Source organism: Helianthus annuus, chromosome 6, assembly GCF_002127325.2.
Source record: "Helianthus annuus cultivar XRQ/B chromosome 6, HanXRQr2.0-SUNRISE, whole genome shotgun sequence".
Lineage (NCBI taxonomy): Eukaryota > Viridiplantae > Streptophyta > Magnoliopsida > Asterales > Asteraceae > Helianthus > Helianthus annuus.
In genome coordinates this window covers 5,329,672-5,356,939 of record NC_035438.2, presented here as the reverse complement: position 1 = coordinate 5,356,939, position 27,268 = coordinate 5,329,672, and the positions used below count along the sequence as shown (strand labels likewise).

At 33.3% G+C, this 27,268-nt stretch overlaps 1 protein-coding gene and 2 long non-coding RNA genes across 3 annotated transcripts; 2 read left to right on the top strand and 1 right to left on the bottom strand.

Moving 5' to 3' along the window:
- Positions 1 to 6,261: 6,261 nt before the first annotated feature.
- Positions 6,262 to 11,814, bottom strand: LOC110864445 (auxin response factor 9). The gene is made up of 13 exons (XM_022113521.2): positions 11,495 to 11,814; positions 11,164 to 11,267; positions 10,923 to 11,018; positions 10,772 to 10,828; positions 10,533 to 10,685; positions 10,276 to 10,451; positions 10,029 to 10,193; positions 9,824 to 9,937; positions 9,379 to 9,451; positions 9,135 to 9,288; positions 7,264 to 7,733; positions 6,990 to 7,177; positions 6,262 to 6,888 (listed from the first exon to the last, which is right to left on the bottom strand). Exons 1-13 carry the CDS (start codon positions 11,529 to 11,531, stop codon positions 6,774 to 6,776), a joined length of 1,902 nt encoding a protein of 633 aa, XP_021969213.1. The 5' UTR covers positions 11,532 to 11,814; the 3' UTR covers positions 6,262 to 6,773.
- A 9,343-nt stretch (positions 11,815 to 21,157) lies between these two features.
- Positions 21,158 to 22,292, top strand: LOC118479669. The gene is made up of 4 exons (XR_004859952.1): positions 21,158 to 21,346; positions 21,900 to 21,907; positions 21,979 to 22,062; positions 22,250 to 22,292. It is a non-coding gene; the product is annotated as an uncharacterized LOC118479669 (long non-coding RNA).
- A 223-nt stretch (positions 22,293 to 22,515) lies between these two features.
- On the top strand, positions 22,516 to 25,188 carry LOC118479670. The gene is made up of 3 exons (XR_004859954.1): positions 22,516 to 22,765; positions 22,902 to 23,004; positions 24,667 to 25,188. It is a non-coding gene; the product is annotated as an uncharacterized LOC118479670 (long non-coding RNA).
- The last annotated feature ends 2,080 nt before the right edge of the window (positions 25,189 to 27,268 follow it).

Below are 27,268 nucleotides of genomic sequence, written 5' to 3'. Positions count from 1 at the left end.
CATAAAGATTGTACCTGAGGTTTGCCCCGCATCCCTCTTGTTTTTCAACTCTTTGAGATAGGTTGGACAATTCCTTTTCCAATGTCCTATCTCTCCACACTCAAAGCATGGATCGCTTGTGGCAACTTTTGCCTTCTTCTCTTTTGGTTTTGGTGGTTCTGCTTTTGCCTTTCTTTTTCCCTTCCCTTTGACGTGTCCCTTTCCCTTGGCAACATTTGCTTTGGTGTCGGGGTGATGCCCTTTCTTGCCTCCCTCATTGATCGTTAGAACGTGTAAAGCCTTTTTACCCATTCCTGCTTCGGCCGTTTTGAGCATTGCATGAAGCTCACCAATGCTCTTGTCCCATCCGTTCATGTTATAGTTCATAACAAAGCTCTCAAATTTCTTTGTTAAAGAGTTGAGGATCAAATCCGTAGCCAACTCTTTAGAGACGGGACAATTGAGCCTCTCGAGGCGATCAATGTGGCTTTTCATCTTAAGGACGTAAGATGAGACCGATTGGGTCTCCTCCATCCGACATGCATGAAGCGCTCGAACCGTTTCGAAGCGTTCTACCCTTGCTTGTTGTAGGAACATTTCCTTCAATTGGGTAATCATGTCGTATGCCCCATGATGTTCAAAGTCCTTTTGAATCTCGGGAATCATAGTTCCCAACATGAGGCAAGAGGCTTGCATGGAGTCCTCGGTATACTTAACCCAATCATTGTAGGCTTCTACATCTTCCTCGTCAGGTTGATCGGGAATAGGATCGTCCAACACATAGGATATCTTCTCTTGCTTGAGAACAATTCTCAAGTTTCGAAACCAATCCATGAAGTTGTTATGGTTGAGACGATCCTTTTCAAGGATGGTTCTTAGTGATAGGTTACGGACGGTTTGGGTAATTGGGTTTGCATTGTTAGCGGCCATCTACAAAATTTAACAAGGTTCAATTTTAGTATTTTCAATATTTATTAAAATTTTAATCATTAATACCCTTTTAATGTCTCATAGACAATTAATAATATCTAGAATCCAACGTTACATTTAAATATTGGTTAGGTGACCTTTATCCCATTATTTAAATTAACAAGGTAGTCAACGTTTGGCAATTGCAACCCTTTGCAACTTCTAGCTATATGGGATCGGTTAAACATCTTTATGTTTAGTTGGCATGTTTAATCCCATCAACACCTTTGTTCCCCATGCTTCGGTGACCCTAAGTTCATGGTTTCCAAATCAAGTCGTCCAACTTACACACACATGTGAGTTTACACACATAAGTGGTTAGGTGACCTTTATCCCACAAACATGGTGAACCCACCTCAAATATACAAGTTTCCTCAAATGTGGTTAGGTGACCTTTATCCCACAAAGAGTTCCCAAGTAATTCGAGTGTTGTACAAAAGGATGGTGTTTGACTTGTTTTATAAAAGGGATTTTATTTTTCAAAATTCTAGTTTAGAAAAATTATATGTACCATATATTTGCATGCATTCAAATCAATGGTACTTTAGTGAAAACCAATTTTCAAGGTTCTTTTAATAAAACCCATTTTATTATAAAATCATTAATTTTTAATAAAACCTTTTATTAATCGTTTTAATGATTTTGTAAGAACCAATTTTAAGCTTGTTACGGGTTATTAGTTGTTAAATATGCATATCCAAATATCATCCAAACAACCATAAATAAAATAACCATACAAGCACACAACACACATGTTAAAAGGTGCATAACCATAGCCAACTATTTTGACCACACTTGTTAGCCGAAACAAGTGTGTCAAAAGGTCCTTCCTAAAGGGTGAAGATAGACACAAAAAAAGTGTCGGTGAACTCCCACTTGATCCCGCATCCAAATGCTTCAAATCTTCATCTTGTGTTGTGATTTCTTCACATTTTTTGAGCTTCCAAATGTCTTTTAAATTCAGCTCCAAACTCCTTTGGACTAAAAAATGTGTTTTGGTTATCGGGCTAAAATCCCGTTAAGACCTATAAAGTCCTTTATGCCCGAATTTGGCAAAAACCAAAACCGCATTTTTGTGTGCATCTTCTTTTACATAAAAGTATCCTAATACATTATTCTAGTAAAATAAAATGCATCTAATCTATTTACTTACATACCAAATGAAAATAAATAAATTACATATTTTTACAAATGGAAGACAAAATAATAATTATTACAACCCATTGAATAATTAACTAAAATCACAAACACAAACATATTCACACAAGGTCATGGCTAGGTTATGTACACCAAAATATATATCCAAGTATATATTAAAATTCAAGAGCAAAAATGGTTTCCTTTTACAACCTATATTTTTTCGGCCAAGAATGAAAAACCGAAAAATGTGGGTTTTTGTCCAAACAAAACAAATCATCCATATGACATAATTTTTCAAGATTCCTTTATGCATGTAGGAAATAAATCTTGAAAAAACAAAAGGAAATCCATGGATAAAATTTCGGCTATTGGGTTTCTCCAAACCCGAAAACTCGAAAATTTTAAATCCGATGAAGCAAGCACTCATATAAGCGGCTCTGATACCATTGTTGGGTTTTTCACATGTTTATCAAAGTAATTTTATCCGAATAAAATTAAAACGCAGCGGAATAAGGATTTAAAACATGTTACTTTGCAAGATTTAAAACCATTTTTAATTGCAAAAACCCAAAATCGGATCAATATATGACATGCATGCTATCAAAATACAACCATAGGATGTTTGAGAATTCAACCTTTCTTAGAGCAAGGAGATGGAAGATGATGATGATTCTTGAATGGTAGCTTCCAAACGAGAAAGCCTCAAGCTAGTATACCCCCAAGCCTCCAACAAACACCTTGAGATTGTTAGGATTTGCACTTGTAACACTCTCTTTGATGACCACCCTTGGCCGAAATTTTCTAAGGAAAATTAGAGAGTTCTCTTGTTCTTGCACTTGAAAAAACTAGTAGTTGTTGTGAGAGAAGATGTTGCACCCTTTTAAAAGAAAATCAAGTGCCTTGTTCTTTGAGAAGATTGCATGCAATTTTATTGGTGGAAGATCACCTTGGGAAGACCCAAAGTGGGCGGCCAAAGCCACCTCCCACTTCACCCAATCAAAATTTTTTAACTTGTCTCCATGTTTTTCTATTTAAGTTTTATAACTTTTATAAAAACTTAATATAACATTTTAAAAACACATGCAACCTTTTAATTGTTATTTAACCTATTAAATAACAAAATAAAATATTCTCTCAAAATAAATTATCCATATAATTTATTAGTTTGTCAAGTGCAATTATTTAGAAAACCAATTTCTAAATATTCTAAGTGTTAATATTTATTTGTTTGATCATATCATAAATAAATATTGTAGGTGTTTGTCTAGCTTGTTATTGGGTATGACCCGACTTGGATCATTACGTACTAGCCACATCAATTTAATATATGTCTTGGGCATACAGAGTCCAACATACATAATTTCTTTTTTTAACTTTAACCCAAAACTAAACTTGATTTTTTAGTTTTAACCCAAAGGTTTTTAGCTTTTGCAATTTTAACCCTACATAATTTGTTTTTTTTAACTTTAACCCAAAACTTTTCATTATTTGCAATTTAACTTCACAACTTTTGTCACTTATACTTTTCATCTTCGCCAAATTTTCGTTTTACGTAAAGTTCTAAATTTTTCGACTTAATACAACGCAACGTACAAGTGTGGTTCAACCTTTTTTATGTTTTTGTTCAGATTTTGCAAGTTAACACGGCACAACGTGCATGTGTGGTTCAACGTTTTTACCTCTATTTTATCATGTTTGACAGGTTCGTCGCAGCACGCAGATCCTAGGTCGAGTCAGTGTTGGTGGTCAATGACGGTTGTGTGACATTAGTACTATTTGACACCGTTTTATGCCCCGCCGCAATGCGGGGTGTGCTTTGGGGGTTTTCTAAAGAAAAAATGGGTATGCATATGGTTGTCGTGACCTTGGCTTTGGGTGTTTTCGAAAAAAAAATTATTTTTTTTTTACTTTTCACCAAAAAGTATTTCATAAATTACTTTTAACCCAAAACTATTTTTTTTTACTTTTAACCCAAAGCTTTTTATCTTTTGCAATCTATTCTCGCAACTTTTTTTACTTTCAACTTTGGTCCTTTATTTTTTTCATTTTCCGCAAATTTTTCGTTTTATGCTTGGTTCTAAATTTTGTGACTTAAAACATCGCAACGTGCGTCTTTGGTTTAACGTTTTTACGTTTCGTTCTAAATTTTGCGAGTTAACACTACGCAACGTGCGTGTGTGGGTGAATGTTCTTACATCGTCTATTTTTTCCCGTTGGGCAGGTTTAACATAACGTACAGGTCCTAAATCGACTTAGTTATAACTAAAGAATCCCCGCCGCATTGCAGCGAGTCTCAATTCTAGTTATATAAAATTTGAAATTACTATTCATGGTCCTTTAAAAAACTATATATATAAAAACATAATACCCCTTGTTAGTAATGGGACTTGATCATTGACATTTTACTTATTATTTCTGCTTAACGTGTTGGGCCTAGTAGCAAAGTGATTTTCTTATTTTTATAATACTATTTAGAGGTGCACAAAACCGGTTTAAACCGGTTCCGAGTCTAAGTCAACTAGTCAATAATCGCGTCACGTATGGAACCATTTTCTGGAGAGGGAAGTGATTTGTGTAGTTTGGTTTCGCAATTTTTCAGGTTTTGACCGGTTCGTTTTAGATTATAACTTATAACCACGTTGGAACCTGTTTCAAATCTTAGGGTTAGGGCCTAACCCTGATATCTAACCAGGTGGTAGGGTCGGGTATGGAACCGGTTCCTAAACAGGTTAGCTTGCGTCTAAAATTGAACTTACATGAAACATTAATTTAAGAATAACATGCCAATTGGATTCTGTTTAAAAAAACATATACGATCATGAGAAGTAAGAACACTTTTGACATGGCCCCACATTTCTCTGACACTTTTTTATTTGTTGAAGTAGTGTTTACTTGAAATAGCATAAAACTTACTTTGCCCCTTAATGTGACTTACTTTCCACTAATTATGGCTTACATTACGCTCGCTAATTACAATTTACCCTACGTGTAAGCCATTCTAGCTTACAGAAGTCATTTTCCTTATCATAAGAAATTTAACAAATTACTTTAAATATGCATAGAGCAATTTAATCAAACATGTAAGATGGAATTATGAGAAACAATCACATTATGAGATGAATTTAAGATTCAAATTCAATTAAATTCTTTTTTTTTTAAAGAAAATATATTTTCATTAAAAATTAATCAGGGCAAATTACATAAGGATAACAGGTAGACGGGCAACAAACTACGCCGTCATCCCTTTTTTAATAGAAAACCCTAATCTACTAAAAACAAAGCCTCGCCCCTGAGGGGTCGAAAAGTTGCTGTGGACCACACGCTGAACTCTAGACAAGAACCGAACTGCCTCCGGCGCCAAGGAACCGAACGTGTCAAACGCCAGGGGGACAAAGGCATGCTGATTATCCTCACAAGCTTTCGCGTGCTTTTCCACCTTCTTCGACTCTGCTTTCAATACTGCTTGCCCCGCCACAAACCCATTTTCACGGAACCCGGCTAGGGGGGATACACCTGTGAGATCGACACAAGCATGTTTCCCGCCCTCCCAACCAAAAACTAGCACGTCAGCCGGGCGTAGGGTGGATCTCCCCTCCGACGGGTCTGTAAGAAAATTAACCGGTGCCACTTTCTTTGCCGAGATCCCTGCTCGTCTGAGAATATCCATTAACGTGTCTCGAACAAAGTCATGGCGATACTTAAACCCCGGCAACTCTCTACAGTGTAACGCATGCTCCCCGTATTTATCCAGGCATGCTTTACGGCAGACTGGGCAAGCTTCATCATTCGGGAACATGGAGATCATCAAACGGTACTTAAGGATTGACCGGTACTCCACCGCTGACATACGTTGACCTAAACCTTCAATAGGAATAACAGTTAAGAAATCCTGAGCGTGAGGCCTCTCTAGGCATTCAATGACGGCTTTCTGGCGGGGGGACAAATGAAAATCTTCTCCCAAACTTTGTGCAATTCGACAACAAAGGGCATTCGCAATATGATTTTGTCAAAAATAAATAAAAAGGAATTAGAATCTATGAGACTTATAATATGATTTGCCGGTGACACCACCAAACACAAAGAAATTCCACGAACCAAACGCACCCTGTTTGATCTCCAAAGTGAATCTTCGGATTTCCGTCCGACATTTTTAACCTTGTTGGAAAAATGACAAGAGTTTAACTTACTTTTTCTTAAGGAAGTCATGAGTTTGGAAGCTTTTTGTTAACAACAAAAAGCCCTTTAACAATTCAATCATGATACAAAGTACAATAATAAAACAAAGGGGTGGCTGGCTGGCTAGCTAGCTAAAATGTCAATATAAAGATAATAATAATAATATATACAATGCAATCATGAGAAACCCCCCATCAGCATCACCATTAAAACATCCAAACACACCTCTAATATACAAACTTATATATAGCTTACTCCTAAATACTCACATACTCCATTCCTTCATGAGGTTCGGGTCGGGTCGGGTTGGGTCAGTAATCATCTAACAAATAAACATCAACTTAGCCAGCCATCCCCTCTTTACACTTTAATTATCTTCAGGCCCACCCTTCCAAACTTATAGGTGAAACCCGGCACCTGAAACAACTCGAAAAAAAAAAAAAAAAAAAAAAAAAAAAAAAACTAGCAGGGGTACTTGAAATCTTGAACATTAATCGGTTTCGTGTTTATCATTTATCGGAAGCCTCGTTGTCGGTTGTAGACGGAAGCATACTTCCGGCCTTCATTTTCTTCACGTCTTGACTTGAACATATCATGATGCGTTTAACCATGTTACAAAACTCCCTGCAGGGATAAATGCATATAACTTTCATCAGAGTTTGTTAACAAATTATACGTGTGTTTGTGTGTGTGTGTGTGTTCTTTATTACTGCGAAAAAACTTACGGCCATGGATCATCCCCCATGAGCATCATGTCCCCTTCGTCGTCTGTAAAGACGATTTCGAATTCGTTTCGTGGCTTTAACTGTCCTTTGATCTCGAACATCTCTTCCAGCTCATCGATTAGCTCATCGTACCCATTCAACACGGTTAAATCCACCGCACGGCCCACTGCTACCCCTTTCATTTGAACCTTTCATGATCACACCAAAGTTAGATGCGTGTTTTGACCACAGAGTCGAAAGTTAAACTTACGGAAATAGATAGAAGTAGATGTACCTTGGTACGGCTCCGGGTTGAAGTGGTTGTTTGTTTGCTTTGAATTTCTTTCGGTGAAACTTGCAAAATCGCGTGTTCTTTCGACAGGTCAGACTTGTTATCCGAAACTCCAGCTGACAACACGTCTGACGGTGTTAACGGTGCTTTTGACGGTGTGATATCGTCATCAGCTTTGGGAGGAATCTTTATGTCGAAACCAAATATTCTACAACTTGAAACGCTAAGTGGACTTTGAATTGAATCTTTAGCCTGTTTGAACGATTCACGAGGCGAGCAAGTTGTATGAACCGACCAAGATGATAGACCTTTTCCATCTTCGGTTTCGTCTCCGTAAATACTTCGTGAAGCTTTTACAGGGGAAGATGATAACCAACCAGTATCCATTTGTGTCCTTAAAAGACCACCGTGATTAGGATTATGTCCGTCATGGGTAGAACTCAGCTGAGCCGATACGGTTGAAAACGCTGGTTCTAAAACAAATAAGACAAGGTTAATACGCATATCAATAACGATAAAGGAGTAAAATGCCATATTCGTCCCTGAGATTTGGCCAGCATTGCGACTTTCATCCAAAGGTTTATTTTTCCACGTCTGGATCCAAAAGGTTTGAAATCTTGCCATTTTCTTCCGGCTCGTTAACTCCATCCATTTTTCTCCGTTAAGTCAGAAGTATTTCCGTCTTTTTTGCTAACTTAAAGGGCAATTCGGTCTTTTTCACTTTATGTTAAAAAACCGAATACCCTTGAAAAAAAACAGAATTGCCCTTTAAGTTGACAAAAAGACAGAAATACCCCTGACTTAACGGAGAAAAATGGATGAAGTTAACGAGCCGGATGAAAATGGCAAGATTTCAAACCTTTAGGATCCAGATGCAGAAAAACAAACCTTTGGACGAAAGTCGCAAAACCGTTCAAACCTCATGGACGAAAATGACATTTTACTCGTAATCTAACTACTATAATAAAAGAAACTATCTTTTGGACACGTGTCATTAATTGAAGGTATCCTCAAATTTATATTTATCTAAATAAATAAATAATAAATTAATATTAAATCTTATCATACTTTAATAAAATATTATCCTCAAATCTAAATTGTTAATTTAATATATTTTTAAAACAAATACCTCACTTATCTACTTATCTTATATTAAATATACAAATAATAAATTAATTTAAATGTTATCCTAATTATTTAAAAACATAACTTTTTTTATTATTTGGTATACAAAATTATGTTTATTTCAACTCGAGTAAAACGCGAGGTTTTTAACGATATAATTTTTTTTTTTATTTGGTAGATTTTTCAACCCGACTATACACAAGTTTTTTTAAAGATACGACATTTTTAGTATTTAATATACAAAATTACATTTATTTAGGATATAATTTTTTTTATTATTTGGTAGATTTTTCAACCCGACTATACACGGGTTTTTTAAAGATACGACTTTTTTAATATTTAATATACAAAAATACATTTATTTAATCTGTGTAATACACATGATTTTTAAAGATATAACTTTTTTTTTATATTTACTCAACACGTGTAATATACGGGGTTTTTAAGGATGTAATTTTTTATTATTTGGTAGATTTATTCAACCCGATTATACACGGGTTTTTTTAAAGATACGACATTTTTAGTATTTAGTATACAAAATTACATTTATTTAATCTGTGTAATACACATGGTTTTTAAAGATATAACTTTTTTATTATTTGATATATAAAATTACATTTATTTAACCCGTACAATATACAAGGTTCATAAAGATATAAGTTTTTATTATTTAATATATAAAATTACATTTATTCAACCCGTGTAATACACGGGGTTCTAACCTAGTAAAATAAGAAAAGACAACTCACCAAGATTAGAAATCTCCATTGGAGTTCTAAGCCTTTTACTTTTCGGTGCAACTGGTTGAGATAAGCTTGTTGGAATAGGAGCTACAAAAGTCTCGATTTCCCATGGTGAAACGCGTTCCGGTCTCGTAATCGAAGCAGGTTCATCCCAATGAACCTGAAGAAAAGGCCCCACGTTTTTTTTTAATTTATCGCCAAAATAACAGATCTAAATTCTAAAAGGAATCAAGCATCCATTATTACCAACCTTTAATGAACGCCACTTGGAATCCTCCCACTGAGGAGATATGTCTTCGACTCCAATTATTGTACCGGTAAACCTAATAAAAGTTAAAATCAAATAAATAAGCATCCAAATATAGATACTTAAATACCCAAAATAAACCACCACAAGTGGCCTAGTGGTGGAGTGACTTGGGTTCTCCAATGGAGACCCAAGTTCAATTCCCATTAGTGCCACTTTGGTGGCCACCGACACCCGCTTTAAAGCCGGACCGAGGACACTCGAGGTCTCGGGTTCGAAACATGTTTCTGACCCCTCTTTGATGGCTATGGGTATTTGCCGCCAGGGATCCTTGTCGGGTGGTGAACTGGGAAGGGAGATCTCTTCCGCGGTCAGGGGTACCGTGCAACTACCCTTTTTTTTTTTTTTAAATACCCAAAATAAAAGATTTAAAAAACAAATCATTTACCTTCTTTCGGGAGAGTCCTCGCCCTCAAACCCCATTTTAAACCTCATGCCAATAGTAAAACAATTGTTTACGGCTTCTATATACTTGTTTAATCCTATGATGAACTGACTTGTCCTGAAAAAAATATATATTCATCATTTACCATATAATATAAAAAAAAAACAGACAAAGATTCACTTTCTTTCAATTAGTTTGGGAATCATACCTTGGTTTGTAGTAAACCGCAAACCGCGTTAGAGTTGAAACCGCATGTGATGCAGTTGCAAGAACGCCCAAATGCATGCTTTGGCTAGAAATTACCGAAGATGGCATAGAGGCTTGTTGACGAGCTTGACGTCTAACTCCAACGCGTAATTCGCCGTTTCCCCCTCTATAAGCAAAGATATTTTAGTAAAAGTGTATTAAAGACAAAAATCCAATAGCAACAGAACCGATTGAACTAAAAATGGTACCTAAGGAATACGAATGAGTCGCCAGCCACTAATCGCTTGTTAGTAACGAAAGTACTCCAGCCTGTTGTAAGCAGATGCCTTCGCGGTTGACCTCTGAAGATATGCTTGAACCGCCACTCGGTTCTGTGTAGATCGTAGGCTGATAACTCTTGTGTAGGAGTAGCTTGAGTCATGTCCTGAACATAAAAATTCAGTAAAATTACAACATATAAAAAAGATATAATATCGTACAAAAAAAAAGCTAAAAGCAAATTTACCAAAGCAGGTAAGCACTCATTTGCATGCTTTCGGAGCACCGAGAACCCACCATGAGTGCTCGTATCTGAAGCGGTCAAGACTTTGCAGAACGAGTGTACGGTCGGCCTCGCAGGCTCCGGTTTGCATTCATCCGGGCTCGTCGGATCACTTTGCTGCATTTTTTTTGCATTATAATTAATAAAAACAACAACTTTTTATTACTTTAACCTTTAAGGTTAAATGATCAGAAAATTCTTACATCTGCCTCTGGAAGTAAAGTGATTTGAGCATAAACTTCATCCGTGTCTTGTTCAGCCTACAAAAGCAAGAAAAAGTTAATAAATTTCATATAATATAAACCAATATCTAGAAACAAATGTTCTAAAAAAAATATAAAAAAAATTATATACCAATAGCTGAGTATGAACAACACGGCAAAGAATCTTTGATTTTAGGTTAAAGTGAGGAATCCTTTGATTTAATTCCTGATTCATAGATGCTTCCAACTAAACAAAACCAACAAATAACATACAAAAATAAAGTTAAAAAAAAAAATTTATCAACAAAAAAAAAAAAAAAAAAAAAGAACTTGAAGAACACAGATCTGCAAATTTGAAGCCAAGAATAATAGGAAACCTCCTTTTAACTTACTTGTTCCATATGACCCTGTGGAAAGTAGAAAACCCTCTCTCCATCTCTTGGAACATCCACTAATGGCCCTGCACAAGCCTTCCATAGCTCCTTATACAGTGGATCTTCACAAATTTAACAGCTTTTTAAGACATTTTTTTCAAAAAGATGACAAATTTAACACAACAGGTAGGTATAAATATAATACTGTTAGCACAAATTAGAAAATGAACAAAAAAAAATATCTAAATTAATAATCAAATTAATTTGGGGAAAATGTTAACTGTAGCATAGAAACAAAAAGCCCTAACAAATTGAACCATTTTAGCAACAAATTGTGAGGTAATTTCACCTTCAAGTGGGGGAAACGATGGTCCTCGGTTCATCATGGAGACAAATTGAGCCTCTTCAACTGGATAAAAGTGTTATGAAACCCTAATTTCCGCAGAATTAGCCTCCAAAATTAAGAAATTCTTCGCATTTATGACGAAATTGAAGTTGGTTGATGAAACCCTAACGGATCCGAAAACCGGAAGAGATGAAATTGAGTTGAAATTAAGCTGAAATTCTTGTGGTTTCTCTCACTAGAATGTTGAAACGGCGTTACAGAGAGCTGCAAACATATATGATGTATACATATATATGCCTTGATATGTTCTCTCTCTAAAAGTTTCTCTCTCTAAACCTGTGTTTGTCTCCTTTGTTGGTGGTGTGTAGTGCGTGAAGCTAACCTAACTAACCATGGTTAAGTTTTGGGATTTTAAATGTTTTGTGTTGGGTTAAGTTTGTTCCTTTTTTTTAAGGTATAAAATAGATTTAAATAATTTGAACCCATTTTTTTTTTACCATAATAGTCCTAACTAAGTTTATTACCGAAAGTGGTTCAATCATTTTTATTTTGTTTGTATAATGATCTGTCGTTAAAAGTAACTTAACGGAGTTATTTTTTTTCCAGAATTACAAACTGATATTTTAAAGTTTTTTATCAGAACAAGGATACGAGTTAATTAATGTAAAGCTTACCTCGAAACGCTGCTACAAACGGCTTGATTTATTTTTAATTGGAAGTTTAGACACCCGAATTGAAGAACCGTTTTCGTCGTTTGAAGTACTATTTTGAGGTAAGTTATCAATCGACTTGTATCCTCAAAAAAAAGTTCTGATCAGAAACCTTAAAATATCGGTTTGTAATTTGGGAAAAAAAATTAACTGCATTATGTTTTTTTAACGACGGACTATTATACAAACAAAATGGAAAAGGTGGAACCACTGTCGGGAATAAACTCAGTTGGGATTACTGTTATTGGCTAAAAACAGCAATTGGATTATTAAATCCAATTTGACTATTTTTTTCTTAGAGTAAACCGTCAAAATGGTTCCTGAGGTTTGGTCACTTTTGCCACTTTAGTCCAAAACTCAAATCTTTTGAATATGGGTCCCTATGGTTTCAATTTTGTTGTCATTTTCATTCAAAAACAAAATCTGGTCAGATTTTTCAATTAACATCCAGCTTTTTGTCCTTTTTTCTCCCTTTTAATGAAGGGCAAAATGGTCATATTTTTTAATTTGTTATAATAAAACGTTAAAAGACCATTTTGCCCTTCATTAAAAGAGGGGAAAAGACAAAAAAAACTGGATGTTAACTGAAAAATATAACCAGATTTTGATTTTGGATGAAAATGACAACAAAATTGAAACCATAGAAACCCAGATTCAAAAGATTTGAGTTTAAAGTAGCAAAAGTGACCAAACCTCAGTAACCATTTTGACAGTTTACTCTTTTTCTTATTATAAATTATTATTTTTTTTGTAAAATGCAACCTTTAGTGGGGTGTGATGTAGGAATTGTTGTGATTATTATGCCAAAATTAAAATTATAAAGCTATTTCAACTAGTTTTTATAATATAAGGACGTTAGCAAATAATGATGGGGATTAGTGGGTAGGTCGGTCTGTTTGTTTGTTTGTCAATGTTTACAAATAATGAATGAATTAGTATAATTTAAATATCTAGTAATCCGGTTAACAAGATTGCATTTTTAGTTGATTTTTTTATTTAACGCAAATTTGGATCACAGATCATTGGAATATCATTGTGTTATCAGTAAAATCACCTGATTATATCCATCTCTACTAGGCTATAATGCATATACTCCAACTTAGGAGGCAACCAAATAAATTTGAGAAAATCTCCATGTAGAAGGCGAACTCTGGACCAAACGGTCAAAATGCTATAATGTCATGGACCTTTTAGTTTTAGTTGATTTGTTTCGATAAGTAAGTTAAACCTCTTTTGTGAAAAAGTTTTAATAAAATTGTTAAATAGAGTAAATTGTCATTTTAGTCTCTGAGGTTTGTTCTTAATTGTCATTTTAGTTCAAATAGTTTTTTTTCCTCCTTTAGATCCCTTACTTTTCCCATTTGTTGTCATTTTGATCATATGGCATAACTCTATCCAAAGTACCCAGTTAAGTCACAGGGTATTATGGTCACGTTACAATTATATTTTTGCTTTTGCCATTTTCATTCAATCTTTTTTTAAATATTTATTTTCTTTTAATTATATATAATTATGTATAAATTTATATTATACATTTACTTTCCGAACAACCACCACCCACCATTACCACCAATCTACCACCCCCACCCCACCCCCTCGTCAGCCTCTTACCTTCCAGCACCTCCGCCTTCTCCGGCCAAATCTACCACCCGGCCACCACCACCAACCCCCCCCCCCTTCTTAAACCCCAATATCAAATAAATCACCAAAAAATCCCAATGTCTAACAAATCACCAAAAAAAAACCCCAAAACCCTCTTTTTCAACTTAACAGTTAACCAGTCAGTTAACCAAACGTTGGAAGTGAATGCTTTCATCGGAAAGTTTCGCGATTTGGGTTCGGAAGACGTCGTCGGATCTGTGATTGGAACACTGCCTCTTTTGTATTTATATTGGCAACCTTGTACATAAAAAAATGAGAAACAGGTAACGAGATGGAAATCCGGCAGTGGCTTTTGGCCACCACCTACAATGGCGGCGAAGTTGGTTTTCTTTTCAGCAGCAACAGTTGCGGTGCTTAGTCACAGTCTCATAGTGGCGACGGTGACTCTCTCGATTTTCCAGCAAATCCCCAGTGACCCCTGATCTTGTTGTCAGTTGCGTGTGATTGCACCAATCAGATCTATTGGTGGTTACTTGTTTCCGACAAACCACCACAACCGCAGCCCAATAGAACAATCTATGTGCAGATCCCACACCTAATCGACTAAAACAACCGGCGTAACCCCACCCCTGACTAGTTGTCGCACCTTTCTCTCTCCCTCGACATCTAGATCCAGGTCGTTCCAGGTCTGAACTATTGAGATCCATGTGGTTGATGGTGGTTGGGGTTTAGAAATAGATAAGCAGATGTGTTATAGGTTGTGTGATGGGAGATGGTTGTGGTGGTGAGTGGTGGCGGACTGGCGGCGTTGATGATGGTAGTGCACCGGATGCGTTTTGGTGGTGGTGTGTGGGAAATGTAGATAGAGAGAGATGGAAAGAATGAGATAGTTGTTTACACAGTGGGTTATTGGACTAAAATGGTAATTTATAAATCTTTTTATGTTAATGCCAAAAGTGTTCCTGGTTATAACCAGGTTTGGACATTGTGATCAAAAAAATAAGAAAAAGGCAGGGATTCAGAGGAGAAAAAAAAACTATTTGGACTAAAATGTCAATCTCGATCAAACCTGAAGAAATAAAATAACAATTTACTCTTGTTAAATAACTCGTCAAATGTTTAAATACTAACTAGAGAAATTGCCACTGAAAACAACTTTTGGTGCGTGATAAATGAATTGTTATTATTCTATACCCAATAATAATCCTGTTTAAGAAACTTATTCTTTTGATTTTATACCCAATAATAATCCTGTTTGAAAAACATATTCTTTTGATTAATTTCTTACATGAATGAAGTAAATTTAAACCTTTTTATGTGATAAGGGTATCAATAAACCTATTATTCTTTTTATTAATTTCTTACATGAAGTAAATTTAAACCCTTTTATTTTAAGAGTTTTACTAATTACAATTTTCGTAATATATGGTATAATCCTTTAAAATATATTGTTAATTTTTAAACCATTTTCACTCCACGATTTTTAAGGGTGCACGGGGTGGAGCGGTAAAATAGTGGGGTAAATTAGTTTACCTCTTGTGCACACCGCAGCCATCAAAGTTTACCTCATGGAGGGAGTTGATTTCGATGATTAATCACCGCACAAAGAAGAAGAGAGATAGTGGGTTAATGTTGGGTCCATTATTTTTCAACCAATCATATATTTTTTTTGTTTTTCTTTTTAAAAAAATATTTGGACACACCACTCCTTAGGGGGGACGGTGTGATATCGGGGAGTGGATGGGGGGAGTGGGGTTGCCGCACGGTGATTGATACCGGGTGGTGGATTGGTGAATGGGGAGTAGGAGAGAAGGAGAGAAATCGGTGAGTATTCACCGAAGGTGAAGAAGGAGGGATGGAGGAGAGAGAGAGAGGAGAGAAGAACCAATCAATTTTTTTTTAATTGAGTGGGTGTTTGAATGATACCTATGTTTGAATCATACATAGTGTTTGAATAGAAAATGGGGAGTGAAGGGGGGTTGACATGGCATGAGATTATTGGGTGGAGAAAACTCAAACACCCTAAAGTGTTTGAATCATACCCTCCACCCTTATATTTGGGTGCAAAAAGGACTGGGAGAGGGGAGATGAGATGGCATGGTTTAATTGATTACGATGAAAGTTTACCTCTCCTAAAATGTGACCACCCCTTGCACCCTAAATAATTCCTCAATATTTTTTAGAGTACACCAACAACGAGGATTTTGTTCTGTTTAAGTCTGGTATAACAATATTTTTTAATTTAAAATACTTTGCATATTACACGATTAACAGTGTTTGTTGTCTGTCACATGATACAGACCATACGGTGTGGAAGGACTTGAATATTGGGTGTTATTCGACATGTGGAGAACACGTCAGCGCGTGTTAGAAAAGTGGCGTGGTGGAAAAAATGAGAGTGTGAGAAGGTGCGTGGAAGAGGGGTGGTCACATTTTATGAGAGGTAACCATGTGTGTTATACAATTTGAATAAATGAATTTTATATATTAAATAATAAAACAATATATCTTTAAAAACCTTATTATTTCACGGGTTGAATAGATGAAATTTTATATATTAAATAATAAAAAGTTATCTATAAGAACCATATGCATTGTACGGGTTGAATAAATATAATTTTATATACCAAATAATAAAAAAAAAGTTTATCTTTAAAACCATGTGTATTACACGGGTTGAATAAATGTAATATTGTTTACCAAATAATAAAAAAATTATATCTTTAAAAACCCTCGTGTATTACACGGGTTGAATAAATATGATTTTACATACCAAATATAAGAAAATTATATTTAAAAAAACTAATGGATATACTCGGTACACAATAGATATGATGATTGGGGAGATTATTATTGAAAAGAAGATACAATGCTCAAACATGTTATTCAATAAGCAAATAAGCAGTCATTTGAGTGATGAAATATAAATTATACTTAAAAAAACCCGTAATAAATCTAATCTATATATAAAATAATATTGAAAGTTATATACAATTTGTTTAGAAATTACGTAATAAAATCGATATAATAATATTAATTAGAATAGATTAAACCAAATAATAATTATTCATAAGAGATTAAACTATATAAATATATAATAGTTAGTAGAAGGGTTATCTATAAACAATGATTATCCATAAGAGATTGAGAAAATCAAAAGATACATATGACAAGTGTCCCATGAATGATTTCTTTTATTAATATAGATATAGATTTATAACCTTTTCATGTGATATGTTTTCTTTTTAAGTATTTAAAAACATTTACATGAGCATGAATCGCTATAAATTTATACTACATAATTCAGAGTAACAACGAGTATAAATCGTTATAAATTTATACTCTATAATCCGAAGTAAATGACTATTAAGCAACTTATTAGATATATTAAACGTTGGCTAAATATGTTAAAATTGCATTGTGCATGATGTATGAAGTGTTTAATTTTGTATATAATTTAGCTCGGAAAATTAGGGTGTGAGGGGCACATCAGAACGAACCTAATAAACCCATCAACGAGGAGTGTCTTCTTGCTTTTACATATATTAAACCCAATGAACCAAAATTGTAAGAGGCAGCCAAAAAATGAACCCAATTCCCATTTAGAATTCCCAAATTGTTGGCCAACGGTCATCATCTTCGGTTTTTCTCTCGAGTTCACCGTCAAGAATTCCCATCTCAAATCCCATCCAACGCCATTTGCAACGCTCATCTCGTTCAACTTGATGAACCCGTACCACCATTCTGGAGGTGCCCCTTCACCCTACTTTATGAATTTGTTTATTTTCGCCAAGTAAACTTAAACCCTTTTTATCCAATAAAATATTTATATACTAATAAACGAAAATCTTTTTTTTGTACACATGTCAGTCTCTGGTGCTTTCTCGCCTTATTTTTCTATTTATCTCCCATATTAAATAATAATAATTTCAAACAAAATATTAGATGAGAAAAAATATTTAGATAAGGATAAACGTTTGTTTTTATTATGATCATACTAAATAATAATAATAATATTAATTTTAAACAAAAAATTAGATAAGAATATAAACGTTTGTTTTTATTATAATCACAATAAATAATAATAATTTTTTTAAACAATTGAAATTAAGGTAAATTAGGAATTAAAGGTTCCCGTTTGATATATACTTAATAAATTATTTTTTTCACTAGAATTAATATGCTTTTATCAAATTGTAAGTGTTTTTTACGCATCGCTAAAATGGTAAGAGTATTGTCATAATTGGTTAAAACCTATCATTTATTGCACATTGCATGAACATGTATAAAGAAACTCGTTTTTAAATATAACAATTCTATACTTCATTTAAAGAAAATTTAATTCTCGATTTTACAGTATAATTCATAAAAATGAATAAACGTATAAAAACTTGGGGATCGATCCCATCTTTTTGTACCGTAAACTCTCTTGAATACAAATTTAAGACGAGTGTTTTATAAATGAAATAAACAAATAAGCATGAAGATGCATATGTGTCTCATAATTTGAATGTATCATAAAAACGGGATTTAACCCCATATAACACATGTGTTATTTATAATAAGTAAATAGTATATCAAAGTTTATTTTTAGAAGATAAACCTTGACAATTGTATGTGTTAACATATATGACATTATATTTTATTCAATACGTGTAATATACGAGTTTTTTTAAAGATATATTTTTTTTATTATTTATTATCTAACTTATAATAAAAGACTCCAAATAATGCCACATGGCATTCTCTCCTTCAACCTTATAATTTTATTTATATTTTTTAATAAATTTCTTTCAATATTAATATTAATATTAATATTAATATTAATATTAATTAATAACCAATATATACATATCACTTATTTTATCCTTATTTTTATCAAAAATTAATAAGTAATTTCAATGTTGCAATTTAGACCCTTTGTTTTTTTTTTACTCTTAACCCAAAGTTTTTCATCTTTTACAATTTAATCCCAACTCTTTTTTATTTTCAATTTTGGTCCACCATACTTTTCATCTTTCCCAAGTTTTTCCGTTTCGTTCTAAATTTTGTGAGGTAAGGCACTGCAACGTGCGTATGGGGTTCAACATTTTTTCGTATATTTTTTCCCGTTTGACTAGCCTGTCGCGTCACATCTATTTTTCTGCGTTTGACAAGTTCGTCCAACACGCGGGTCCTGGATGGACTTAGTTATTTTTTTCTATGTTTTACGTTTCAGTTTAATTTCTCAGCAACGAGCGTGTGTGATTCAAAGATTTTACGTCTGCTTTTCGCTCGGCGTTATTTTTCCCGTTTTTATTTATTTTGTTTTTACGAGCTTTTCCGGTGTTGGTGGTCGCTAACAATGGTATAGTATTGCTACTATTTAACACAGTTTTATGACAAACGCTGCAACGCAGGGGTTTAGTACTAGTATAGAATTATATTTATGCAACCCGTGTAATACACGGGGTTCTAACCTAGTTAGTAATAAGCTATTATATTTTAAATATCAACTAATAATACGGTAACCGGAATCAACTTTAGTGCATAACATAGAATCAACATTATACCCAATAATCCAATTTAAAAATCTTCTCTATTCGAATTTGACTTAATTCATAAAGTAAACTTAACTATTTTATGAGATACTAGTATTAAGCCCCTGCGTTGCAGCGGTTGTCGTAAAACTATCTCAGGTAGTATCAGCGCTATACCATTATCAGCGATCACCAACACTGGAAAACTCGTAAAAACAAAATAAACAAAAACGGAAAAAAAATAAAGCCGAGCAAAAAGCAGACGTAAAATCTTTGAATTACGCACGCTCGTTACAGAGAAATTAAATCAAAACTTAAAACATAGAAAAAATAACTAAGTTAATCCAAGACCCGTGCGTTGCGACGAACATGTCAGACGGAGAAAAATAGATGTGTTTTGACGGGCCAAACAGAAAAAATATATGAAAAATGTTGAACCCCTCACGCACGTTGCGATGCGTTAACTCACAAAATTTAGAACGAAACGAAAAGCTTGGGAATGATGAAAAGTATGGTGGAACAAAATTAAAAATTAAAAAGAGTTGGGGTTAAATTGGAAAAGATGAAAAGCTTTTGATTAATAAGTAAAAAAACCAAAGAGTTTAAATTGCAAAATTATAAAAGTTTTGGGTAATATTATTAATAACTAAAAAACAAAGGGTCTAAAACAAAGGATATTAATAATTTATTAGATATTAGATTTAGATATATATAATATTATTAATTGGATTTATTAATATGAAAATAAAGATAAGGATAAAGATAAAGATAAGTGATATTTATATATATTGGTTATTAGTATTAAAAAAAATATATTAATTAAATAAATATAAATAAAATTTATATGGTTGAAGGAGAGAATGCCATGTGGCATTATTTGTAGTCTTTTATTAATATTTAGATATAACTTTATAAAGTTATTCATCAAACATTTAGGATATTCTAGTTATTGACTAATAACGTTAAAGATGTATTAGTGCATGATGTATAAATCATTATAATTTGTATACCCAATAATTGGGGTTGAAAACTTTATACATTTCAGTTGTTTTTTTCTTCATCAACTCATCAAGTAAACTTTTACCCCTTTTTTATGTAATATACAAATTTTAAAAAAATAACCAAACAACTTATCGTATATTCAAATACTAACTAATATTGTAACAGAAATCAACTTTGAGTGCATGATATATGACTCATTATAACTTTATACCCAATAATCCGGCTTAAAAACTTCTCCTTTTAAATTGCTATTTTCATGAAGCAAACCTAAACCGATCGTATGATGGTGTTTGTTTTTCTAAAAAAATATTTGCATAGGCTCTTTTGTCTGCACCGCGTAAAGCACGCGGAAACATTGTTATCTGCAAACTGTTTGTTTTTCCGAAAACGTTTTATTAAAAAAATGTATACGCAAGCTCTTTTTGATGCAGACTTGGTCCAACCACTTTTAAAATTTTCTAAGGTATAAGGGTTATCATGTTGTTAAGATACCTACTAATTATGTAAACTGAAACACCTTTCAATGCATTATGTATGAAACGTGTAACTTTTATACACAACAATCCCTCTTAAAAAACTTTGCTTTGGATTGAATCTTTTTCATCTAGATCCGTTATACCTTATACTTGGTTATATAAAACTATAAAAAAATATATTACATATTTAAAAATGTTGACTAATCTATTATCTATATTAAAGCAAAACACTTTGGTGCCACTTGGCATTATTTTAATCCTCTAATTGCCACCTGGCATTTGCTTAAACCATCTTTTTTTGGTTTAGGAGGGAAAAACTTTTCTCTTATCTCACACAACGCCTCCTTCTTCCTTCCACGGTACGATTCATAATTTGGCTTCTCACATACGCTTGAAAACACAAAACCCTAACTCTAACTCTCTCTGGTGAACAAGAATCCTCTGCGTCTCTCTCTCAGTACCATCGGCGACAACCTTCAATCGGATCTTTCAATCATCATTCTATCGAAATTGACGGATAATCCATTGAGTTTAAGGGTGTTCAAGGTGAGTTTTAGGGTTTCGATTAGGATTTTCGTATGATTTAGGGTTCGATTTCGTATGATTTCATATTCTACCATATGTTTAGGGTTCGATTTCATAAAATGCAGGTTCAATTTCATACGATTTTATCTTAAACATTCGTTTAGGGTTCAATTTTATATGGAAGCAACAGTGAGAAGAGTTGTCAAGTTTTGTTTATATAAGTTTCGTTTGTTTTGCAGTTTTATATGAATTTGTTCAGTTTCTGTATGGATCTTCATGTGGGTATTTTTTAAAAGGTTCCGTTTTATATGAATTTGTTCAAAAATATATTACAAAAATTAGGTCTTTGATATCTAGATACATTGACTGATTTTCAGATAGAGAAAGTCATATATAATCGGCTTATAACATTCATGTTGGATAGTTTTGCAATGCAAATGTGTTGGAAATGTTGATCCGTTTGATCCGTTTTATTTCTAGCTAAATTTTATCTTTGTTATTGTTCACTAAGTTCCTTTATGATTGATGCTGACATATGATGGCATGATTGTTGGCGAAAACTCACGAGACACAGATCTTGATGTAAGGAGGAAACCTATGTTAATTTCGCTTGGAAATTATGACTTTTTTTATAACTTGAGGATTTGTGACAGGTTAACCCAGTACGAAACAAGGCACTTACAAATATAAGATCTGCTGGAAATGATGAGAATGTGAAGCTATCACCACCTTGCAGAGTTCGTCTCATTTATCTATTTTACTTAATCTTAATTATCTTATTTGTTTTAGTTTGTTAAACTAACAAAAGATTACCTAAATATTAACCAGAAACTTTGAGCTTACTGATGCTAATTTTTTTCTGTAATTTTTTTAAAAAAAGTTTCTACCATCTTTTTGATTATGTTCTGTACAAATGTTATGCAGATGACACTTGAAGAAGCTATTGGATATGTGGCATCTGATGAGCTAATTGAGGCAATTTATTTGGTCTATACTTTGCGTCAAACGGATCAAACGGTTTAACAGTATTGTTGGTTAATAATTTAGGTTTCCATTCAGTCTGACACTTTTAGTATGAATCGAAAATTACGTTTTTCCCTTTAAGCAAATCTTTTTTTCCCGACCCTTTTGAGATTAAATAGAACCTTGATCAACCTATCCATGCTGCTAACTCTTGGTGTTTTTTGCAGATGATAGTCACATTGACAAGTGGCTACAACATTGATTAAGCAGTTCCATTTGTTGAGTGGGGCTGGACAGGCCATAGCCCAGAACAATCGCAGAATCGACTGCTGGAAGATTTACATTTGCACGTGGCAACACATTTGGTAAAGTAATTCTTCAAAGCGTCAACATTTTCTTTCTGTATGGCGTGGCAATTGTAGGTTAGATTAAGGGCGGGACTAGGTGTAATCAATGTCGTTCTCAAGGATAATACAGGTGTGTAATATGTTAACAACTATTTTTTTTAGAAATCTGTATATATGTACGCTATGTACTCATATTGTTTGCCCTAAATTCCTAATCCCTAATTGATAATTTTTGATACCGAACCGATTCGCATAATTATTGGCAGCTACTGCGACATAGCCGATTTAGACGGGATGTTATTTATAGACACTTTTCGGGGTTGCTTTACCCATTTCTACTTGCTTTGGTCAACTCAAGTTGGGTCGAAGGTATTGAAATAAAGGTTATACATGTGCATTTGTAGTTGTACCTGTTTGACCCATATCATAAATTAGGTGTAATGTAATGTGGTATCTGTTTAAATTGGTTATCAAGTACTGCTAAAGTTTGAAACACTTAATGAAAGGAACACTTTTAATGTACTTTATGCAATGAAATATGTATATTGTTAATTTGAGATTAATCACAAATCATTAGCTGTGAAGCATGAATAAGTTGGACACAAATCTGGTCTCTTATTACTACATTTTAGTGGGTCCCCTTGAAAAAGCATAGCCAACAAGATCTTTATAAAATAGGATTTCAATTTGCAAGTTTTTGTTTCAAGGGTATTTGTGTCATCATTTTGTTGCTTAAACAATGTTTTCAAAACTAGATAGGATATCAAATCGGTAGCCTTATTGGTTCACCGGTCGGGTCAGACTGGTCGAACCGATAGGAGTGGATTTGACATATCACATTAGTTAGTTCAAAATTTATAAATAAGTATACAAGTTTTTTTGTTTATATTTAGCTATGGGTCAGTATGAGTCGGTTTGACACTATATGCTTCTCCAGATATTTTACCAAAAAGTTATATTTACTTCAAACAGTAACTATTTTTCAAAAATTGATTTAGCTCATTATAAAACAATTTGTTGGCAAAAAAAAATATTCTACATGTTCATATGTCCTAATTAATGTAGGTTGCTTTTTTAGTGAGTGTTTTGGATGGGATGAAGGGTAAAAAGCCTGGTTATATGATTGGTAATGTTTGTAATAATGGGTTATCTTGGGGCTGCTATTTGATGATTGTAGACGCATCAGGTTGTATGTGGATGCCTTATGAATTTTAGCATTGTAGACTCATGATGTTGGTGCTGCTTGCTATAAGAACTTTTCTATTTTATCTTTTTTTATTTGACTCGCTTCGGATAGAAAATAATCCAAACCCACCATTCATAAGTAATTGGTCAAAGTTACTACCTCCAATGTCTAAATTACCTTTCATTGTATATATTAATTCAAACTAGGGTTGTGCATGGTTTGATTTAAAATCATGAAATTGTTTAAACCGGTAAACGGTTTGGCTTCATGGTCGGTTTTATTTTATTCTTTCGGTTGGTCGACTTCAAAATTTTTCAAATAGTAATGAACGGTTTGACTTGCGATTTTACCGAAGATCGGCCGAATAAAATCGTGTTGGACTGTAAAATTTAACTATGTACATTTTTAAATTTATTCATATCAAGTAATATATAATTTTATTATCTATAATATGTAATTAATTAGCTTGAATTGGCCCAAGTGTCCACTGGCCACTATGAAGTAAGTTTGCATTCAATATTTGACAACCCAAAATCAAAATTGGTTGATTCTTATAAAAAAATGTGTTAATTTTTATCATTTGATTATCTTTGTTTTTGCTTATATAATAGTTTTGAGTGAGTTTTTATGTTAAATTTGGATCTTTATACAAAAAATGTGTTCATTTTTATCTTTGTGAGTTACTTTTCCCTGCTCGAACTTACCACCTGATACAATATGAATGTATGTTTATTCTCATTATATGTATATTTAATTTTGGCTGTAAACATCATCGGGTGATTAAGCAACAACTTGCTACAAAGAATTCTGACAATAATAACTATTGTTTATTCACTGCATCTAAGCTACAAAATTTACGAGGAATAAGTTACTTTAAAGGCGAATTCGAGAATTCTCGCGGTTGACATTCAGGTACCTCACATGCTTTGGCTCTGTTGCAGGTATTTTTTAAGCTTTATGGTTTTCTAGATTTATTTTCATTCAGATGTTAGTTGTTTGTCTCATAGTTTTAGCATAGGAAAGAAACTAAATATAAACAAAAGACACTTAATTTTTGTACCAGCCAAATCTTTCACCCCCTACACCCTACTTTTTTTGCATGTTTACATGGGGTGGCATGGCACGCTGGTGGGTTGTGTAACCGGTCAAAAAAGTTTGTGTGAAAAATGAGTAGCTTTAGTAGGTGTTGTGTCAGCTCGAAGTGGTACGTAATTTCACAAATCATAAGGAAAAAATATCCAGTTTTCAACTGAAGAAAATAGTTTTCATATCATGGACTGAAAATTGCAGTTGATACATAACCAGTTTGGCTTGCCGTTTTCAACAGTTTGGGATGAGCTTTGCACACTTCTACTTCGTTTGCATGGTTAACGGGTCAAAACAGGTTGGGTTGACCTGAAAAGCTTTCTTTGTAGTAATTCTTTTATTTTTTAAAATAATCGGTGAGTAACATATGATCCAAATGTACTTCTATTAAAATATAATGGGTTTAATAACCACATCTCTTTTACCCAAAGGATTGATACGATCATATATTTTAATGTGTATGGTACTCTTATCTTTATTTTAGATGCCATATAAATCCACCATGCAACTATTTACTCCGATCAAGTTAAAATGTCGTTTGCCCTCACAATTCATACATATCCTAAGCATCAAACCAAGCGAAGCATCACAGAAATGCAATATCCGCCTAAAATTTACCATTTGTATGTCACATTACATTTGAAGCTATGGTTGAAAGTGTTTGTATCTATATCCATATAGTTACACAAAGTTCATCTCAATGGCAGTAGATATTTATACGTTTATATTGAAAAATTCTTTCATTACAAAGTTCATCTCAATGCCAGTAGATATTATATGTTTGTATTAAGCCACCCGCGAAACTCGCGGGATCTTAAACTAGTCTATACTATATAATAAAAGAAACCACTTTTGGGACACTTGTCATCAAATTAGACCATCTCTTATAGATAATTATAATTTTAGTTTAATTTCTTCTAATTAATTATAGATAACCCTTCTACTAAATATTATTTAGTTTAATATCTTATATTATAGATAATCCTCCTATTAAATATTATTAGTTTAATATCTTATGGATAATTATTAGAGTTAATTGCCAAAATCGTCCATGAGGTTTGGACGTGTTTGCCATTTTCGTCCAAAATTACTTTTTTGTACCAAATAGCCCTTCATGTTTGTAACTTTTTGTCATTTTCATCCAAATGCCTAACTGGGTTAGAAACAATAGTTTGATGAGGGTTTTTTTTTTTTTTTTTTTTTTTGAAATTTCACAAGTACAGTGCCTGAAATGTAATTTCTTTTTAAACCTAAAACCATCACCCTCTGCTTTCTCTGTCTACAACCTTCAAAACAAACCATCAACTACCACTCACACCGTTACTCACCTCCATCGTGTAATGCTCTACAACCTTCAAAACAAACCATCAACTACCACTCACACCGTTACTCACCTCCACCGTGTAATGCTCATAAATAGATATAAAACTAAGATGTATCGGCCAGTACCCATCACTATATGCCATTCAACGAAACCTTTTATGTATCGACCTGTACGTAATGAAATAAATTAAACTGAACATATTAGCTGAACTCATATTACAGTTGGGTAGATCATAAACAAAAAAAAAGCTAAATAGGTTTAAACTGTCATCACACTACAGCTAAATGAAGTGGTTACCGGTTTCAGCCTTTCACGTTTTTGGGATACACGCATACCTCAGACAGAAAATCAACAAGGAAATTCGAAGTAACTAACAGAAACCATGAATCAAATGGAAATTCCAGTAATACTAAGACTACCTAGGACATGATTATATTCGGTTTTATAAATTTGTAAAATTAGCACATGATGATATTCTGTTTACAAAATATAATGGAGAGGGATAAGAGGAAACAGAGGAAGTAAACATGAAACTAAGAACACTTGGAAGGTGATGTTCACATGTTTCTTATCAATAAGCAAAAAGGATAAATATATTAAAAATAGGCATATGCCTGTAATACTCTAGAGCATATAACTATAATTCGTCAAAACGGAAGTTAAAGATACCATAATAGGCCTATATATAATTCTACAATTATTTAGTTTAATCTCCTTCAAATTTATAATATTATTTATTTGAGTTATATATATTTGAACGTTTTGTTTAGTTTGGTATCAAATAGATTTTACGAAACTTTTTATTATTTAGTACAGATATAAAATTAGATTTATTATAGATATAACTTTTTATTATTAGATATATAAAATTAGATTTACTCAATTCGTACAACACACGGGGTTTTTTAAGGATATATATTTTTTATTATTTAGTACAGAAAATTGCATTTATTCAAACCGTGTAATGCGCATATTTTTAAAGATGTAATTTTTTATTATTTGGTATATAAAATTACATTTATTCAACCCGTGTTATA